We start from the raw sequence: 18,216 nt of genomic DNA, 5'->3' as shown, positions 1-18,216 counted from the left end.
AGGCTCTGTAGCTTCAGTGATCATAGGTCACAGTCTGTTCAGGACCTCTGTGATTTGTGATATTCTGACTCACTGTCGGACCACTCACTGTCTCCATTTTGGGCGCAGAAAGGTTAGGTCTTAACGATATAATGAGAGTTCAAGAGAGACAAACCAGTGTTTAAAAGGTGGGAAAACTGATGTCAGGGTGAAAGGGTCTAAAGATCTAATAAAGTCTTTGAGGGCCAAGTCCATGGCTCTGGTGCATCTCCAGCTCCCACTCTATCTAACACAATACTTGGCACCTGGTTGGTACCCAATACATAGTTGTGGAAGCATAGAAATGGAGGGATGAACAAATGAATGAGTGTGATATACATTCAAGAAGAAATAGCAGAGTGGTCAAGAGCACAGGCTGCAGGCAGGGCTGCATTCTGACTTCCATGGGCCCTCGGTACTTTTGCCTTCTTGGGCCACTTGTTCCATAAAAAATATTAAAAATTATATTTTGTGACTGTGTTGGTGGAAAGACACATATATTAATATGATATATTAAAACATTTTCTTAAACCTAAAAGGGTCATCATGGCAGTTAAATGAGTTGATATACATAAAGTGCTTAGAAGAGAATCTGGCACAGAGTGCTCAGTAAATGGTAACCATCATCATTTTATAAAAGTGAGAGTGAGCAGAAAGATACCTCTGCTATGCTAAAAAGGAGTGCTTAGGAAGAGCTGACTGAAAGAGATACGCCTAAGAAATGTGTATTCAAGTCAAGACAAAAGAATAAAGTCTTACTCAAGTTCTGTGGTGGTTTTAGAATTTCTTTTCCTCTCCTTCCCCTTTGACTTTGCCTTTGCCTTGTTCCTTGCGAAGCACACAACAGAGATGATAATGGCAGCACCTACTAGGGTACCCACCAAGGCCCCAACAATGATTCCAACTTCTGGATCTGGAGGATACAAGCAGCTGGTTAGTAAAGTGGAACATATTGTCTGCCTCATACATGTGCATTTGTGACCAATGGGGAATATTTGGAGCATTCCTGTAGTGGGAAAGTGACTTGTATAGGCTGGGAGCATGGAAACCTCTAAAACTCTGCCAGTGGAAGAGGAAAGATGACTGGCTTGACTATGTAGCCTAGCCATTCACATTTACACACATAAAGAAACAAATATGCCAACTTGGGGGAGGTGGAGTTGCTTTTGAAATGGGGTTTAGAGAAGTGAGTCTTCAGTGTACATATACTTGGTCAGTAAAAGAGACACCTTGGAACTGCAATCTGGTCACCAGAGAAGTGACCTCTCTTCCAGGGAGGGTCATTTTGCCAGGCTTTCCCAGAGCATAGGTGAAGTAGATCCCTAAAAACCTCTCCCACTGATTCTGTGCTCACCAAGGAGCCTCATGCATTCTGGCCGCTGGAAAGGGATATGCCCACTTCCATAAACAGGCATCTGGTTTATTAGATCAGTCTGTGGAAAAACTTAATAAGTGTGAGATGATCCAGCTGAGCCCCAGACCTTCAAGCACTGGGGTATTGTCCCCGAGAGATCATGTCTGGGTTCCAGGAGGGTCCATCCCCATCCACTTCCCCTCAAATAAGGATGGACGTCTTATATTTTGAGATGAAAGGCTAGTTGAATTGCCTGATCATTATTTTAACTTTCTATGATTAAAGGAATACATGTGTATAATTTAGAAAGTCAAACAGTTTTACTAGACTTCTAACAGAAAAACAGTAGTCCCTTGCCCCGCTCCTCCCCATCTCTGAGTCCTGTTCACTAGAGGCAACCACACTGAACTCTTGTTTTTTAATCTTCTGGCATTTGCCCCCATGTTTCTATTACACTTGTTCTCATATGTCATGCCTTTTCCAATTTTCATCATTTTCTATTGACTTCTTACTCTGGAAGTTCAAGATTTACCACTCCCCTCACACCCCGCCACATTCTCCTAATAAGATTAGAGCACAAGTCGTAGTAAATCAAAGTTTGCAGCATTATGACTATGTAAATATTGTTCACAGCTTCAGAACATAGTATATATTATAATCCTTTCTTGTACATTTTTAAATTTTCCCTGAGGTTAATAATTGCCTCATTTGGGAATTTTTTATATATATATATATTATCACTAATCCCCAAATTTCCAGCAAAACTGTTAAAACTCCTTTCAGTAGATTTAAACGCATCAGATAATCTATTGGTTTCTTATGTTTTTCTTTTCCCTTGGGAACATCAGCTGGGGAGTCCTCCCTCCTCCTCCCTCAGCATGGGCTGGTTGCCCTCCTAAGCCTGCTGCTCTACTGTCATCCTTCAACTTCCTTGCACCTTCATCCTTACTTTACAGACAAAGAAACAGACTTTGCAAGTCCCTTCAAGATCCAGCTCAAATAGCACTTCATTGGTAAATCTGGCCCTGGTTCTATAAGCATAATTAATTGTTTCTTCATTGGTGTCCTGTAGGCCTCGTGCAGACCTCTAGTAGAGCGTTTAACACAGTTTACTGTCTGTTTGTCCCTCTAGCTAAACTGTGAGCTCCTTGAGTGTAAGACATATATCTTATTAATCTCTGTATCTCCATCACCTAGGACAGTCCCTGGCATATAGAAGATATTCAATGAATGTTTGAGGAAGGGAGGGAGGGAGGCAGGAAAGGCAGGCAGGCAGGAAGGAATGAACGAAGGAAGGAAGGAAGCGAAATGCCAAACTCATTGGAAGAGAATTCAAAAGGAAGCAAGGCTCAAGTACAAATTCTAACAGTCTCGACATCTTCAGTATGACTGTACTTCTGGAAAAGCAAAAAAGGATTGGGGAAGATCTAGAGAAAAACAACAGAAATGATCAAAGGTCTTGGGGTAGAATGGGACCACAGAAAAAGACAGACCAAAAAGATGAGGTTTCTTCCCTTTGAATAGAAAATAGCTGAAAGTGATATGAGGATGAAGGAGCAACCTGGAGTTAGAAAATGTTTGATTCAGAACAAATAAAAGAAAGAAATCTCAGCTTCATAGGAGAGAAATAATAGAAAAGTTAGAAAAAATGAGTAGATAACATGATCCTAAGTGTTATTAAGTGATCCTTAAGAAGTGTGGCAAGATACCCCCTCTGAGAACTTGCCCCTGATTGGCCCAATTTGACAATTCCAGGCCCTCAAGTCTATGCTCAGTAACTAAGCACCTTTGAACTGGAAGACTGAGGTTTAGAGGCATTCTGACTCTGCCAGTCACTAAATGGATGACCTTGGGCAAGTCACTTACCTCTCCAAGCTTCAGTTTCCCTTTCAGTAAAATGAGGCTAACAGTATATTCTGCCTCTTAGACAGAGTGGGTGTAGGACTGAGTGAGATAATGCTCACAGCACTTGGCCAAGTGTCCGGCACATCATTTTTGCTCCACAAATGTTACCTGCTGTGACTGTGGGTACGAGTGTTATTATTACCATTATTATTAGAGGTAGATCTTAACACATTAGTTAAGAAATGGAAGGTTTGTGAGCTCCATGTTTGACATAGATTGCTACACACAGATGCTGGATTTACCAACAGCATCACAAAGAACATTCATCCTGGTACTATCAATGAGGCTGTTGTTTTATTTATTAAATATTAATACCTACTTTCTAGAGATTTTGTGAAGGTTAAACAAATTAATTTTTCAAACTATTTAGGGAAGTGTGTGGCCTAAAGATATTAGGATGGTCATTCATCATATCAACCTGTGAATAAAGCACAAAAATCTCCAGAGAGACAAGAGGATTAACCAGGAATCCTAATTAATTTACTTGGCTGGCAGGCCCAGGTTACTTGACTTAAGGAGAAACTGTCAAAGTTGTATGATCAACTTACGTGAAGAACTTAGGTCAATTTCACAGGAACTATTGCCAAGGATGTTGATAGCGGTGCACTGGTAATAACCTTGTTCAAAATTGGTCAGATTTCCAATAACCAAAATCCCGGTGGCGGGGTCTGTCAAAACCAGGAAATAGACTTTTGAAATCTCTTATGTGGGTACAAATCATATCGATGTAGCAGATCATTCAATGCCCACCCACTTCCTCACATTGCCCTCCCTTTCTTGAGATATCCAGGGTCCAACTAGACCTCTGGAGACTGTTCTATAGGTAGCCCATCTGGGACCATGCCTATTCCCTCCATAACCACTACCTCTGAGCCAAAAACGGGCTTGACTTGTAGAAGTCAGGGAGAAAACCATACCACAATTGTCTTGTTAAGAAATAGACATTCTTTTTTCATCCCCTTCCCAGAAAAATAGAAGATTGAGCTCTAAGGATGAGCAGCCAGCCACACACACATACTGTCAGACACACACCAGGCCTTGCCAGGGACTGCTGAGGGATATACTTACTGAAGCTTTCCTTCACTGGGACGATGTCTCTTCCTTCAAGTCTATACCAGTAATACACAGGGGAGGGTGTTCCGAGCACAGAGAGACAAGAAAGAGATATAGGATGGCCAGTTTCCGGTATTCCCTGGATGCTGCAAAAGGGCTTGGAAGGTTTGACTGTAAGGCAATGACAAAGAGTAAAAAATCCTGCACGATGAATGGCAGTCTGTAACAATTGCAGTCACTTCCTCACTTTCATTTTGTAGACTATGTGTGCTTATTTAAAAAAAAAAAAATCTTTAAAAACTTATTTTGACAGTTTTCTGGTTGTACCACCAGGTGGGAGTAGAGCACTTCAGGTGCAAGGACCTTCCAGCCACCAGGCCATTGAGATTCTAACAGTGTCTCTTCCGTCTGCCTCCTCCCCAGATTCATAACCATGAATTTCTGCATTGTGTCTTAAAATATGCCTTTATTAAAACAGCCAAATGTAAGCAGACACTAAATGACTAGAAAAATAGTCTGTACTTTTCAAGCACAGTTTTAAAGGCAAATAGAACCTTTAAATACTTTGAGATAACCTGTTATTTGTTCTTTTTAAAAAATTTGTTCTATTCATGCCATATTTTTCTTTTCCTTTACGGGTCATTTTCTGGCATTTATTCTTCTTGGGGTGACACAAAATGATTAGAGGGTTTGAATTTGCCTGTGTCCCTCATTGGTAGGGGAAGCCCATTTTGGAGGGAGTGTGTTACACAGCGCTGAAATCTTCATTCATCCTTCACTCCACAAGCATTTACTTGAGTGCCTCCTGTATTCCCAGCACTGGACCAGGCACCAGAAATTGAAAAGTAATTCTGACACAGTTCTGAAGTGGGGCGGGGGAGTGGTGAGAAATGAGGCTAGAGAGCAGCAAAGGCCATAGCTTGGAGAACTTTGCATTTCACGTATTTTATACATGAATTTATAGTCCTGAGAGCTGGAGGACTACAGCAGGCATTTAGTAGTGAAGGGATGATGGTCATTTTAACGTTTGAGATGGATAGCTCCGACTCCGGGGTGCCTGAACCAAGGGAAAGGAGGAGACAGAGTCAAGAGGGATTAAGGAAGTAGAATGGACGGGACTTGGTGACCAAATGGATAAGGGGTATGAGGAAGAGGGTGTGGTCAATGATGATTCCAAGCTTTCTGATTTGGACAGCTGGGCACATAATCTTGCCATCCCCTGAGATAAAGCATACAGGAGGAGGAGCAGGTTTGCGGGAAAGAGTGAGGAGGAGGATGGGGCGCTAATAAGGTCAGTTTGGGACATACTGAGTTTTAGCTGCTTATGAGACACCTCAGTGGAGAAGTCCTGTGGGAAACTGAGAATCTGAATATCCTCATTCATCTTACTGCTCACAGCTTACATACAGATAATGATATGAATTTTGATACTTACCAACTCACTTTCCTTATCTTAATTTGAAAATAAAACCCTCCAAAGGCATAGGTTCTCTAACTTAAGCTAGTTATACCTTAAATACTCTGGACTACCCAGCTCTCCAGCTCTCACTAGGGAGGCAGCAGTTAAGAGCTAACTCCGGATTCACACAGAACACTGGCTCTGCAACTTTACCCTAGATGTGTTTAGGCAAGTAATCTAACACAACCAAACCTCAGTTGACTCATCTGCAAAACGTGAACAAGAGATTATCTGACTTCTGACTAATCCAAATACATTGAATTTATATAAATAAAACATCTATAGTGTCTTGCACATGGAATTGCTGTTGGCCACGGGAAGGACTAATTCCTGCTGCCACATTTTATAGCTTGCTACTGAAGTTAATCTTCCAGTCTCAGACTCTAATCCATTGTACACATGAGCGAGAAGACAGATGGATATAGCTGTAGCTCTTTGAAACACTTCACCATCCCTATCTTTTAAACAGGTGCCTTTTAATTAAAAGAATATTTTTCTATTTAGCTCTTTAGTCTCTCTTCCTCACCATTGATTTTTTCAGCTGGCGACAACTCGTTGGCTTTGCCTACCCTAAACTAGGCTGTTTAACTGGAAGTCCATTGCAACTCTCACTAGATTTAGATATGACTTTTTTAATACATAGTGATTTTATAGCCTTTACAGCAGAATAGAGCACTTTGAACAGAAAATTAAATGGGGATGTTTCATGGCAAAGTCAGACACCAGGACGACCTAAATGATGGACAAAAACCTGGGATGACTTGCATTCATTTCTAGAGCCCAGAATCAAACCCAGATAGGCGTCTATTTTTGCTGAACACATTTTTCTCCTTTTATTTTTTATTAACAAAACACTTAGTGAATCACTTTGAGCCACATCCCAAACCTATATATTTTCTAAAACTACTGAATCAGGGTTGAATTCACATTTCATCCAGTTCAAGTCCCCAGTAGAACTTGGGTGCTTTACTGGCAAAGCCATTGATCTACCATTTAGCTTTATTGCTTTCAGCAGAATTGGGGTGGGAGGAAGAGGCTCATCTCAGAAAATAAATGAAAATGCTTCAGTGTATTCTCAAACCTTCTCTAAATTCATCATTTTCTTTTTATGTGCCAAATTGCAGAAGGAAGATGAGGCTCATTTCAAATGCATACAAAATAATTTTTCAAACTTCTGCTGGATATTTTTCAGAGATTCATTTTCCGAGGCTGTCATACCTAATGGAATTCTTTCAAATAAATGGTTGTCCAAACTAGCTGGGCCTTCGCTCATTGCTATTTCCTTCACCTAAATTGTGCCTGCCACATCAGCCCCTCTTCTGCCTGACATACTCTTGCACATCCTTCAACATTCAGTGCAAAAGTCACTTTCTCCAGGAAGCCTTCTCCAGTTCCCCCTGCACAGATTTTAGCCCTTTCCCCTTTCCCCTGTGAGCTCCCAGCTCTCCTCTCCTACCTCCACTGTAAGCTTTTATGCTATATATCTGCCTTCCTCACTAGACTCTGAACTTTTGGAGGTCTGAGACCCTATCTTTTACATCTTTACATCTCCATTGCCTAGCACAGTAACTGGACGTGTGTTCAGAGTTTGTTGAATGAATTTATGTAGGAACAAGTGAATACATGGGATCAATGTCCATCACTGGATAATGAAATGTCTCTGAAAGACGCATTGCTAGGAAGAGCGATCTTTAAGGAAATAGCAACACCTCTCCCCAAAATTGGCATTCCTTACCCACCTCCCCCATCATGCCCCACCCCTCAGTCAGGGCAAGCAGAACAGGCACTCATATGCAATGGAACTTGAGAACTGCAAATAGCCTCTGCAATTTTTAGAGAAAATTATCAGTCTCAAAATTTCCAGTAAGCATAAATTTGTAGAACACCTTTGTTCTTAGCACAATTAATAAAAATAGAATATTTGAGAGTTCTCAAACAAACAAGGAAATCCACAGACCCTTCTACCTCTTACCTTGCATGGATCCTGGATGCTTAAGGAAAAGTCATGACTCAGTAATTGCAAAAAAAACTGACCCAAAGATTCATGGGAAAGAACCACTTGGAGAGGAAATGACCCTCAACTTCTTATGGAAGTTGGTTATGGATTCTCTGAACTTTAAACTTAAGAATATTAACCTTCCTGTCTAACTTTATCTCAGGGCTATTTCCAAGCCTGGAGATAAAGAGGCTTGGCTTCTTTAGGTTTTTTCTGGTTAGGACAATGCAGACCTAGGGAGCAACAGAAAACCATTAAAGGACTAATCCCTCAAATTCTTTGAACATTGAATCTCCAGTATATCATTTGATCCTCATAACGAACCTGTAAAGACAGGGCAGGAATTACAACCCCACCTCAAAATGGCCAGAGAAAGGTGGACTGACTTGCCTGAGGCCACTGAGTAGCAGAGTAAGAGCTAGAACTTACACCTTCTGACTCCCAGCCTGATGTGCTAGCATCTATATACCACACCATTTAGTTCCCATGTATATAATGAGTCTTCCAAGCTGGAACATCAACTCTCCCAGCAAAGGGCTTGTGTATACTTCTCTTGTCTTTCCTTGTATTCCAGTGCCAAGCACATGGCTCAGCAAAATAAAAACATGATTGAGCTACCCTACTTTTAAAAATCAGCTCTTGATTACCTTTCCTCTTTTCTAGGTGGGTAGATGCAGTACAAACCTCACAGTAAATAGCTGGTTCATTTTTGGCATCACCCGGGTGGCAAGCTCAGACAACTCTGGACAGTTCTCCTAGGTGTGCACCTTGTTACCAGTTGCCGTTTTTCCAAGCTACTCAATTATCGAGTCACTGGTTTGATCTAGTTCCTCCTTTCCTGTGACGAATGCATACAGCTCGAGAGGAGCAATGACTAGACCAGCTCCATTTGAGGTTACTTAGAAGTGGAAGACATGGTATTCAAAAAGATACTGCTAAGACCGATGTCAAAGAGTGTACTGCCTACGTTTTCTTCTAGGAATGTTATAGTTTCAGGTCTTACATTCAAGTCTTTAATTCATTTTGAGTTATTTTTTGTGTATGATGTAAGATAATGGTCTACTTTCATTCTTTGGGGGGAAGGTGAAAGGGGTAAAGGGGCACATATGTATGCAGACGGATGGAAACTAGACTTTTAGTGGTGAACGCAATGCAGTCTTTACAGAAGCTGAAATATAATGATATACATCTGAAATTTACACAGTGTGAGAAACCAATGTGACCTCAACAAAATAATTAAAAAAAAAAAAAGGGGGGCCGGCCCCGTGGCGTAGCGGTTAAGTGCACGCGCTCCGCTGCTGGCGGCCCTGGTTCAGATCCTGGGTGGCGCACCGACACACCGCTTGTCAGGCCATGCTGTGGCGGCGTCCCACATAAAGTGGAGGAAGATCGGCACGGTTGTTAGCTCAGGGCCAGTCTTTCTCAGCAAAAAGAGGACGTTAGCTGGGGGCTGATCTTCCTCACAAAAAAAATAAAATAAAAATAAAAAGATGTTGGAGAACCCTTAGATAACTGGTTAGTTGGTGAGAGTTGACAGCCCTTTCATCCTTCCTTCAGTGCTTCTGGAGGCATGCAGGTAGGACCTGCTGGGCCTACAGACAGGAGCGAAACTCCCATTGTCCTCTCAGTCAGAGATTGGAAGGAGCCCTAGAAATCGCCAAAATTGTGAACTCCCCAAGAGCAGAAACCATGCCTCCATCACTGTAAACCTCATGGCTCCTGGTGCAAAATAGGCACTCAATAAATACTGCATAAATGAACTACTCCAGATTCATTTGAAGAGTGGATATGACTTGCCCAATGTCACGTAATATTTCTATATAAACAAATTAAGTCTCAATGCTTGCTTAATATGTGATCCTTTCTCCAAATAGTGTTAACATTTTTAGAAGGGACCCTTCTGCCATTATTCAAAAGAATGATTTAATGGTGGGAATTGTGGCTGGCTTAGGAGAGGTAATAAGCTGACAGTTGTCTCCCCCAGGTAGGACTGGTTCTAACTGGAGATTCCCTCTGAAAGAATTGCTAGTGATCACTTAGTGCGACTGTGTGTTGTCCCATCTGTTCTCATTCCATACTTTAGAGACAGGGATCCCCGGAGTTTGGGTCATCTACTGCTATCTGTCATTTTGGCAGCCCTTTTGGTTTAGCAATTGTTTCAACATGTTTTATGAGTGATTTCTCAGTGTTACTATATGGATTGGGTTGGTGGTGTCTCTCTATTTGCCTAATAATAAAAGGAGCAGGGAAGACATTTACCCCCGGGACTTAATTGGCATCATAACTCACTGCCCTGGCTCATTCAATGTCCTAAGTTGCTCCAAGAAGAAAGAAGGCAGAAAAAATTGTCCATACCTAACACACTGACGTTGAGGATGCCTTGATTCTTGCCAACAAAGTCCGGGGGGTTGTTCACATCGCAGATGTAGATGCCACTATCTGCTGGTTGCATATGCGAGATAGTGATAGATGCGTTATCTGGCTCGTTGGACCCTACAATTCGACCTTTAAATTGCCCAATGGCTGCAGATTGTCCACCTTCAGAATAGTAAATCTAGGACAGAAAAATGACAGAAATGAGAACTGGAGAGTGTTTAGGGCTAGGATAAGCTACCTGGAAGCTCCCTCTATCCAATGTTACCTCCTTTGATAAGCAGCAGCATTTTTCCCCCGTGGGGAACAGGTCCCTGTGCAAAGGTTTCTCAACTCAGTGGGGCGCTTTAGCTTTCTCACAGCTGTGCACAGCCATTACCTCATTTGTGCTCAAAGCAGCTCTGTGATGTCATCGGGCAGGGAGGTATGCCTATCCCACAGATGGTAGACAGCTGGAGCCGACAGGATTCAACTTCTAAGCTTAGAATAGGAGATCAAGATGCTCACCTGATGAGTTTACCTGGAGGAAACTCACTACATAGGACACACGTGCCTGATGGGAAAACAAAATGTGTCTCTTTTTTTCCACTGTATAATCTTTTTTTTAATTTGAGTTTACTTTACCCAGTGGGACTACCTGGAATATCTGATTTACGTAAAAGTTAGAATATTCATGCTCCTTTTGTACACATGTACTCCTTTGAATAAGCAAACTTGAGTTCATCCTTTTTGTTAGAAGAGTAACACTTCAGAGCAGAGAAGCCCCTAAGAAATCATCTGGTCCCATCCTCTCCTGGTGGTGGCATGAGAATGAAACAAAGTAATCTAGTAAAGGACCTAGGAAGTGCTTAGCCAATGGTAGCTACTACCTTCCCCCGCACGTGGCAGGAGGCAGAACTGGAATTATTATTTCATTTAGACAAATAAAAGCACTCAAACCCAGAGAGATTAAATAACTCATCCAAAGCCACAAGGATTCACTTATTATTATTATAATTTACTAGATTTAAGAAAGATCTGGATTCTAGGCCCTTCTCTGTTAAAGAACATGGATATTTAGATCATAATGGCAACTGTGGGAGCAGCATGTGGTGGTGGAAAGAGGCCTGGTGAGGAGTCAGATGAACTGGGTTTTAGCCACAGCTCAGCCTCTGACTGTGACATAGGGGAGGCGGCCTCTGGTCATGCCTCCATGGCAACTTGCTTTGTGATAAGAAACTAAGTTATGTAATCTCTCCAACCTTTAGTTTCCACATCTGAACGAGGAACTGGAACAATGTTCTCCAAAGTATGATATGTATTCCCCAAGTAGAGGCATATAAGTTGATTTTAGGTGGTACATAAATAAAAACAAAAAAATTTTAATGTGTATTAGAAAGAAACATATCTAGCACATGAAATCTGTGACTTCATGGATATTACTGCTTAGGATGAGACTAAGGTAGATATTTTTAAGATTTTAAGAAACCAAGTCAATATAGAAAACATTAAATAACACTGCTGGTGATACACAAATATGACAAAAATCATAAAGATGAGACATGAGTGACTGAAACTTGGGAATCACTGGACTAGGTGACCCCTGAGGTTCCTTCATAATACACATAGTCTATGTACACACTTTGTTAGTTTTATACAAATGTGTGTAATTCAAGTGACTGTTGTTTATTATTCAATAAACGTATTGCCCTAGTCCAGTGGGACTAATTAATATTTTCATAAAATCTACTAGAAGAGCTGTATGGTTCATTTAATTCACTCTCCTCACTTTACAGAAGAAACTGAAGCCCAGAGAGGTAAAAAAGACACACACAAAGTTAACAGTCGGGACACGTGTAGAACCCAGTTCTTCTAATTCTTTGTCCAGTGCTCTTTACCTTATTAGGCTAATGAGAGAGGGAAGGCAATCAGCAAACCAAAAGTATTGTCTAGATAAATGCAAATGTATCCTCCTCCGAGTATAAAGCCAATATGTTTTTAAAGTAAGGCAGAAAGGTAGATTCTGAGGGAAAATTGAAAGAAAAGAGCATATTTAAGGAAAAAAACAACTTGTCTCTTTCCTCCAGTTCTCTAACATCAGCTAGCTTTCTTTCCTGCCCTAAATGAGCCATTTATAATTCAGTTTGTCCATTCACACCTACTGAAATTACAAACTTTTGCCCCAGAGAGGTCTTGTTTGACTTACAACTGGAAAATCAGTGTTAACTTAAGGTATTCAAGTGGGCCAGGAGGAGGTCCAACTCATCAAAGGTCTCTTACCTACATTTGAGTTGACACCCAAGATATCCGACTTTCCATTTCACTAGCCACGTTCAGCTTATTTACTTTCTAATCAACAGTCTGAGGGCCTGGGGACTCTTACCTGGAACCCAGCCTGCAGTCCGTCAAGGAAGCCCTTTACAACTTAGACATCTGGCCGCTTCCCCTGCTCCCAGGAAGACTGGGGGTAGGTCAGCCTGTTTTAAGTTGAGGCTTGGTGACATCACAATGAAATACAACATCAGTCCTGCCTACGGCCCACAGTAAGTCCTAGAGGGTCTAGGTGAAAGGACCTTGTTTCTGTAGAGAGCAGGGTCCAAGAGAGTATGTTTTAGGCCAGGACTAAGACGTGAAAAGAAGCCACTGTAAAAATTTCACAGTTGGGCATGAATCAAGGTGAAATTAGCAAATAAGTAATGAGGCCCTGGACTTGTAACTTCCCTATGAAAAGGACCTTCACCAACACTTCTACCCTAGTTCTTCACACTGTAGCCTAATATATTTTGCCCTCTCACAAATAATACTCAAGGGGGTCAAGGATAGGAATGAGGGTAAGGAGGGATAACAATGGAGACCTAAAAAGGAAGGGCCTTGGCCTCGGGGTGCTGTGTGAGAAGGAAAGTCCCCATAGCTAGCCAGCAGTGGGGCTTTCTAGATGGAGGGGCTTTCTACTAGGGGAAGTCCACATTGTCACACTGTCCTTGTAAAGAAAAAAAGAAGAAATATTTTCCTGAAACTGCTTATCTAATCACACAGGAAGGACTGAAACTTGGTTCCATTTTTCACAAAAGAATAACTCTTTTAAAAATCAAAGCCGAACAATGGCCAAGGCCCAGCCCATGATCCTGTGAGTCTTGCACACTTTTCAAAGAAAGTCTATCGTCAATTTAGAGATCAAAGCAATTGAGGTCCAGGAAAAGCCATGGATGTTCAACAGGCCACATCCTTGGGGTGAGGGGTGGGGAGAGTCCACTTTAAGAAAATCCATCTAAGTGTTCCCTTAAGTGGTGCTTGTTAATTTTTTGCCCACTTGCCCTTTGTGGCTAGTTCTTGGCAGACTGCCCTACTCTTCCCCAAGGTCCTCTCTACCTGCCCCCCCAGTGATATTAGAGGCTGATACATGGAATCATAATAGCATATTAGTTATAAGACCGCGTTACAGGTCATTTAGCTCATGGTTTCTAAGGTTGAGGAGCCTTCAGGAGCCAGATGGATATTAGAAATATGGGAAATGGTTGGGAGGGGCTGGTGGATAGTGGTAAGATCATAGAGGATGGTGGGGACTATGGTGAACTGGAGAGCCAATACAAACAAGGCTTTCAAACTGTGAAAACAAAACAAAATACTGGGCTGGACAACCAATATGCATCCATTGCCCAAATCAGGCCCAGAGTCCTCCAGTTTGCAACCTCTGATTCATCCTCTTCTATTACAGAAAAGGCCACTGAGGACCCAATTGAGGAAGTGATTTTCCCAAGGTCATACAATTTATAGTCACACCTGGAATACAGACCCCCTGATTCCCACTGAACACATTAAAATGGCACTCAGAGTCCTGACTTAGGCAAGGAAGATGATTCCCAGGCAACTTTGCCCTTTTGGGGCCATTCCATCCCCTACTCCAGCCCGACCCTTCTCCTGCCAATTGCTGCTATTCATTGGCATGATGCTTCCCATGCCAAGTGGGTTCACCACGTGATGCCTTCCACATTTGCCAGCTGCAATAACAGCCTTTCCCCTCCTACTGTGCCAAGTTCCTATTCACATGAGGCTGTGCAGCTGGGAGCCAGATTTTTCCAAAAAGATTTTTTCCCCTCAAAGTTGTGACACTGCTCTCTAACTAGATGCTGGAGTATAAACAAGAAGAGTTGAAAGAATTCAGTCTGCTTTCTGTTTGAGTCTGAGTTGGAGTTAATAAATGCCTTTAGCCTCCAGCGTTGCTTTTGTGGGTTCCTTTTGGAAATGTGGAGGGCATGGAAGTCCACAGCAAACCACCCGTTCTTTCTCTTCCAGCCTCTTGCTTTCCTTCACTGCTCATAAAAGAGCTAGCCATGGGAGGGGAGGAGTGTAGGGTGGCAGTGGTCTCAAGCCCAGAATTTTCTCTGGACTGTATTTAGGAGGGCTGGGATTCCACATGGAAGGAACAGAACACCAAAAGGAAGACGTTCCTGCCCCCAACAACTCCCTTCCCAGCCTGCCATTTGCCTGAGATACCCGCCATTTGAATTGCTTCTTCTGAGTGAAGGCATGGAAGGTCTCTGCTTAAATGATTTTCTTTGGAAGAGAACAAAATAAACTATCACCAGTTCCTAACTCCTTAGCATTAGATTAATTTATTGGATTTAGCAAGAATAGACACCTGAGGAAATGGGACACAGAGTAGATAAACTTTGATGGGAGGGAGTGGTGGGAAGGGAAGAACTTGGAGTGTTTCTCAATGGGGGAGACATTGGCATTTTGGGCAGATAATTCTTTCATGTGTGGGTCTCTCCTATATATTGCAAGACCTTTAGCATCTCTAGCCACCACCCATTAAACGCCAGTAGTGACTCTACTTTATAACAATTATACCAACATCCCCCCACCTCGTTTTCGAATGCCCCTGAGGAGGTAAAACACTCCCACCCCACCAACATTTGAAAAGCATTTGATATAATGCTATCTGTAGAGGATAGGCCAGGTTGGGAGAACTAAAGTCAGAGTATATGAAGATACTAGCTTCTGGAAAGAAGTTGTCATCATTATATGTGTGCTGGAGAGATGAGGATGGCAAAGGGTTTCTTCCACTACAGATACTCTAGAAGAGTAAGTATTGTTTGAGAGACCGATGCTAAGTAGGGTCAATGCCTTTTCTGTTCATGGGCAGGTGAGGCCTCTGTAGTTTTACCAATGACTGACTAGGTGGAAAAGGAGGCCATTGGTGTGATCAGAGGGCACCAGACCACCCAAAACTTCTATGATATCCTGCCTGTCCCAGGGTCTAGAGTCTTCAGCTGAGACTCCCAGCTGAGAGACTGATCATCTGAAGCTGTCCATGTCTTCTGAGAGGAGGGCATCTCTAAAAGGAGGACCATGTTGAGAAATACCCTGGCCCTCCTGGTCAGAAGACTTGGGGGCTATTTCTACAGTCCCCATTCACCAAAGGAACGCCTTGGAGGGGATAGTCAGTAAGAGATAACACCCTCCTTTGGCTATTGAGAAACACTAGTCCTTGGAGTCAACTATTCCTTTAACACAATGAACTTGGGGGAGAAGAAGAAGATGAGCCTATGACAAGAGTTGGCCACTGCCCTGCTCAAGGCAGCAATAGGGCCCTGAGCCTTTTGGAGGAGGCTGAAAAGAATTCCAGATGTGGGCATGAGAAGGGAAACTCAAGACTGTCCTAGTTTTGCCAGGAGTTTGTGCTGATCTGGATTGTCACAAACTCAGACCTTTCCATCCCACTCCTAAAACCTGATGCCATTGCCCTAGAGACTCCAAACAATGAAGGGGTCCAGTAGTACACCAATAGGTGTTCTTACCTGAGAGGTCCAGCTACATCTTCCCCGAGCGTCTCTTGCATGCGCCATTTTTAGACACTGACTGACTGCCTTTTCCTCCATACCCTCAGTATTGAGGCACGGGCTGTGCTGTGTTTGAGCAGAAATGGGTGGATCTGAGAGCCGAATGCTACATGGTATACTGCCACATCAACCCAGGAGTTGAATTGAATCACTCAGTGGTCAGTCTGGCAACATCTTACTCCCATAAATCATAAAATTATCTAATAGCACAGCAGTCTCTTTTTATCATCCCCTAAATGTCCCACCAGCCATCCCTAGATTAACGTACAACATGCTCACAGAATTCTGAATGCATGGAAGTGCTCAAAGAAGAAATGAATTTGAAATAGAGGCCAAATCCCATTTTGAAAGATAGCATCTCAACCAAGGATGTCTGCAACCTCTTTGTTGAGCAGGCTTTCTGTTCAGGGATAAGGAGCTGGCAGAGAAGGGGCCTGACCCCTCCCTTCAGCCACAGAGACCTGGCAGGGAGTGGAACTGGAAGCCAGTCCTGGGCCAGGGTTCCCCCAAGAGCTCTGTCCCAGCTGTTCAGCTATTCTAAGTGTATCTTGTTGGGTTGGGTTCTCTAGTGCATGACCCAGGTGTATGGATGAGATAGCGGTTTTGTAAAATCACCATTTTGTGAGTAGTGATGCTAATAATAATAAATCAGGGCCAGCTCCGTGGCTTAGCGGTTAGGTGCGCGCGCTCCGCTGCTGGCGACCCGGGTTCGGATCCCAGGCGTGCACCGACGCACCGCTTCTCCGGCCATGCTGAGGCCGTGTCCCACATACAGCAACTAGAAGGATGTGCAGCTATAACATACAACTATCTACTGGGGCTTTGGGGGGAAAAAATAAATAAATAAAATCTTAAAAAAATAATAATAATTCACATTCATCAAATGGTTACCATGTGGAAGGCTTCCTAGTGCTTCATAGGCATCATCTCATTTAATCTTCACAGTAAACCTATGAAATAGGTAAGTAGCCCCATTTTACAGATGGGAAAGCTGATCCTCTGAAAGGTCAAGTGACTTGTCTAAGGTCATCTAGCCAGTAAGTAAATAGCAGAGAAAGGAGTGGAACTGACATCCATCAGGAAGTTTCCACTGGGGCTCCAAAACTACTCATCTGGAAAAGCACAGAGAAGTACATGCCTGCAGGGTATGGGGAAAAGGGAGAGACTCCAGTTCTCTAGAAGTAGACACCTAAGGATGGTTATAATGGGGATCTTGCTGGGGCAAGCTGAAGCAAGATGGGAAAAGAAGAGGGAGAGAGGTGGTGTTCACTGTCTCCAAGTCAAGAGCTGGCCCTACTCCACCCTGTCTTCCATGCAGCCAAGGCACAGGCATAGCACAGGTCTCATGCACTTGGAGAAGCACCTAGAATGTTTTAAGATCAAGGAGCATGTTCTCACTGATCCAGCAGCTCAATGCAGAGGACCTTCCTTTGATTTGGACATCCCAAAAGAGTAGATACCTTAAATTACTTGCCCTGCTTGCACTTGAGATTTTGAAGAATGAGGCAAATGGCAAGTAAGTAAACCACTCAATAAATAGTTATTTGTAATAGATTTTTTTTTCCTAAAGTGCCTCTAACAGATGTCCTGAGCTCAAGCTACACTCAGTTCAATCACCTACACCTTCTTCCCCTGCATCTCCAGGCCTAGAAAAAACTCATTACTGGTCACAAGATCCTTCAGCCCTGCATTTCCTAGTTCCTTACCAGCCATACAGTTCAATTGAGAGGTAGCCTTGTAAATTCCAGTGTCAGAGGAGGCGTAAAGAGGAATTTGTGTTTTTAATTAAGACTGGCCTGGCCTGGCCTCCAGGCAGTTGAGGACATCTTGATTTTAATACCAAGCATAAAAAAATTTCAAAAATATATTGGCAAGGCCTCCCTAAATTCAGCCCCTACTGGCAAAGTTAGAAGGACTTCAAGCCTACAGCTAAAGAATGTACTGAAAACCCTAGTTAGGAAACTGAATTTTAAAAAGTAAAAAAGATCATGTGTTTATCGTCATCCACAATCTAATTATTGCATCCACAGCCTGCAAAGGAAAGGGATGATTTCTTAGTTGACTGCAACATGTGAGGTCTTGGTCATTTTGGGTGATGGAAACTGGTAGAATTACTGTTGCTGCTGCTGCTAATCACAATGATTTTTACAAAAGAAAACTTACAGAGCTTTGTATTTTTTCCAAGTGCTTTCACATGCATTATGTCTGTTGATTCCCCATGAGATATGTAGAAGAG

The 18,216-nt window shown here is 42.6% G+C and overlaps 1 protein-coding gene across 1 annotated transcript in view; it reads right to left on the bottom strand.

The window, feature by feature from the left end:
• VSIG1 (V-set and immunoglobulin domain containing 1) overlaps positions 1-18,216 on the bottom strand; it is a 34,931-nt gene that overhangs the window by 1,472 nt on the left and 15,243 nt on the right. The window contains exons 3-6 of the mRNA XM_058536485.1: positions 10,141-10,339; positions 4,346-4,501; positions 3,826-3,945; positions 778-931 (exon numbers count right to left, since the gene is read on the bottom strand). Of these exons, the coding sequence (XP_058392468.1) occupies positions 778-931; positions 3,826-3,945; positions 4,346-4,501; positions 10,141-10,339 (629 nt within the window). The remainder of the gene's footprint in view (positions 1-777; positions 932-3,825; positions 3,946-4,345; positions 4,502-10,140; positions 10,340-18,216) is intronic.

This window comes from Diceros bicornis, chromosome X, assembly GCF_020826845.1.
Source record: "Diceros bicornis minor isolate mBicDic1 chromosome X, mDicBic1.mat.cur, whole genome shotgun sequence".
Lineage (NCBI taxonomy): Eukaryota > Metazoa > Chordata > Mammalia > Perissodactyla > Rhinocerotidae > Diceros > Diceros bicornis.
The sequence above is the reverse complement of the archived record's forward strand: the minus strand, read 5'-3'. Positions and strand labels throughout refer to the sequence as shown.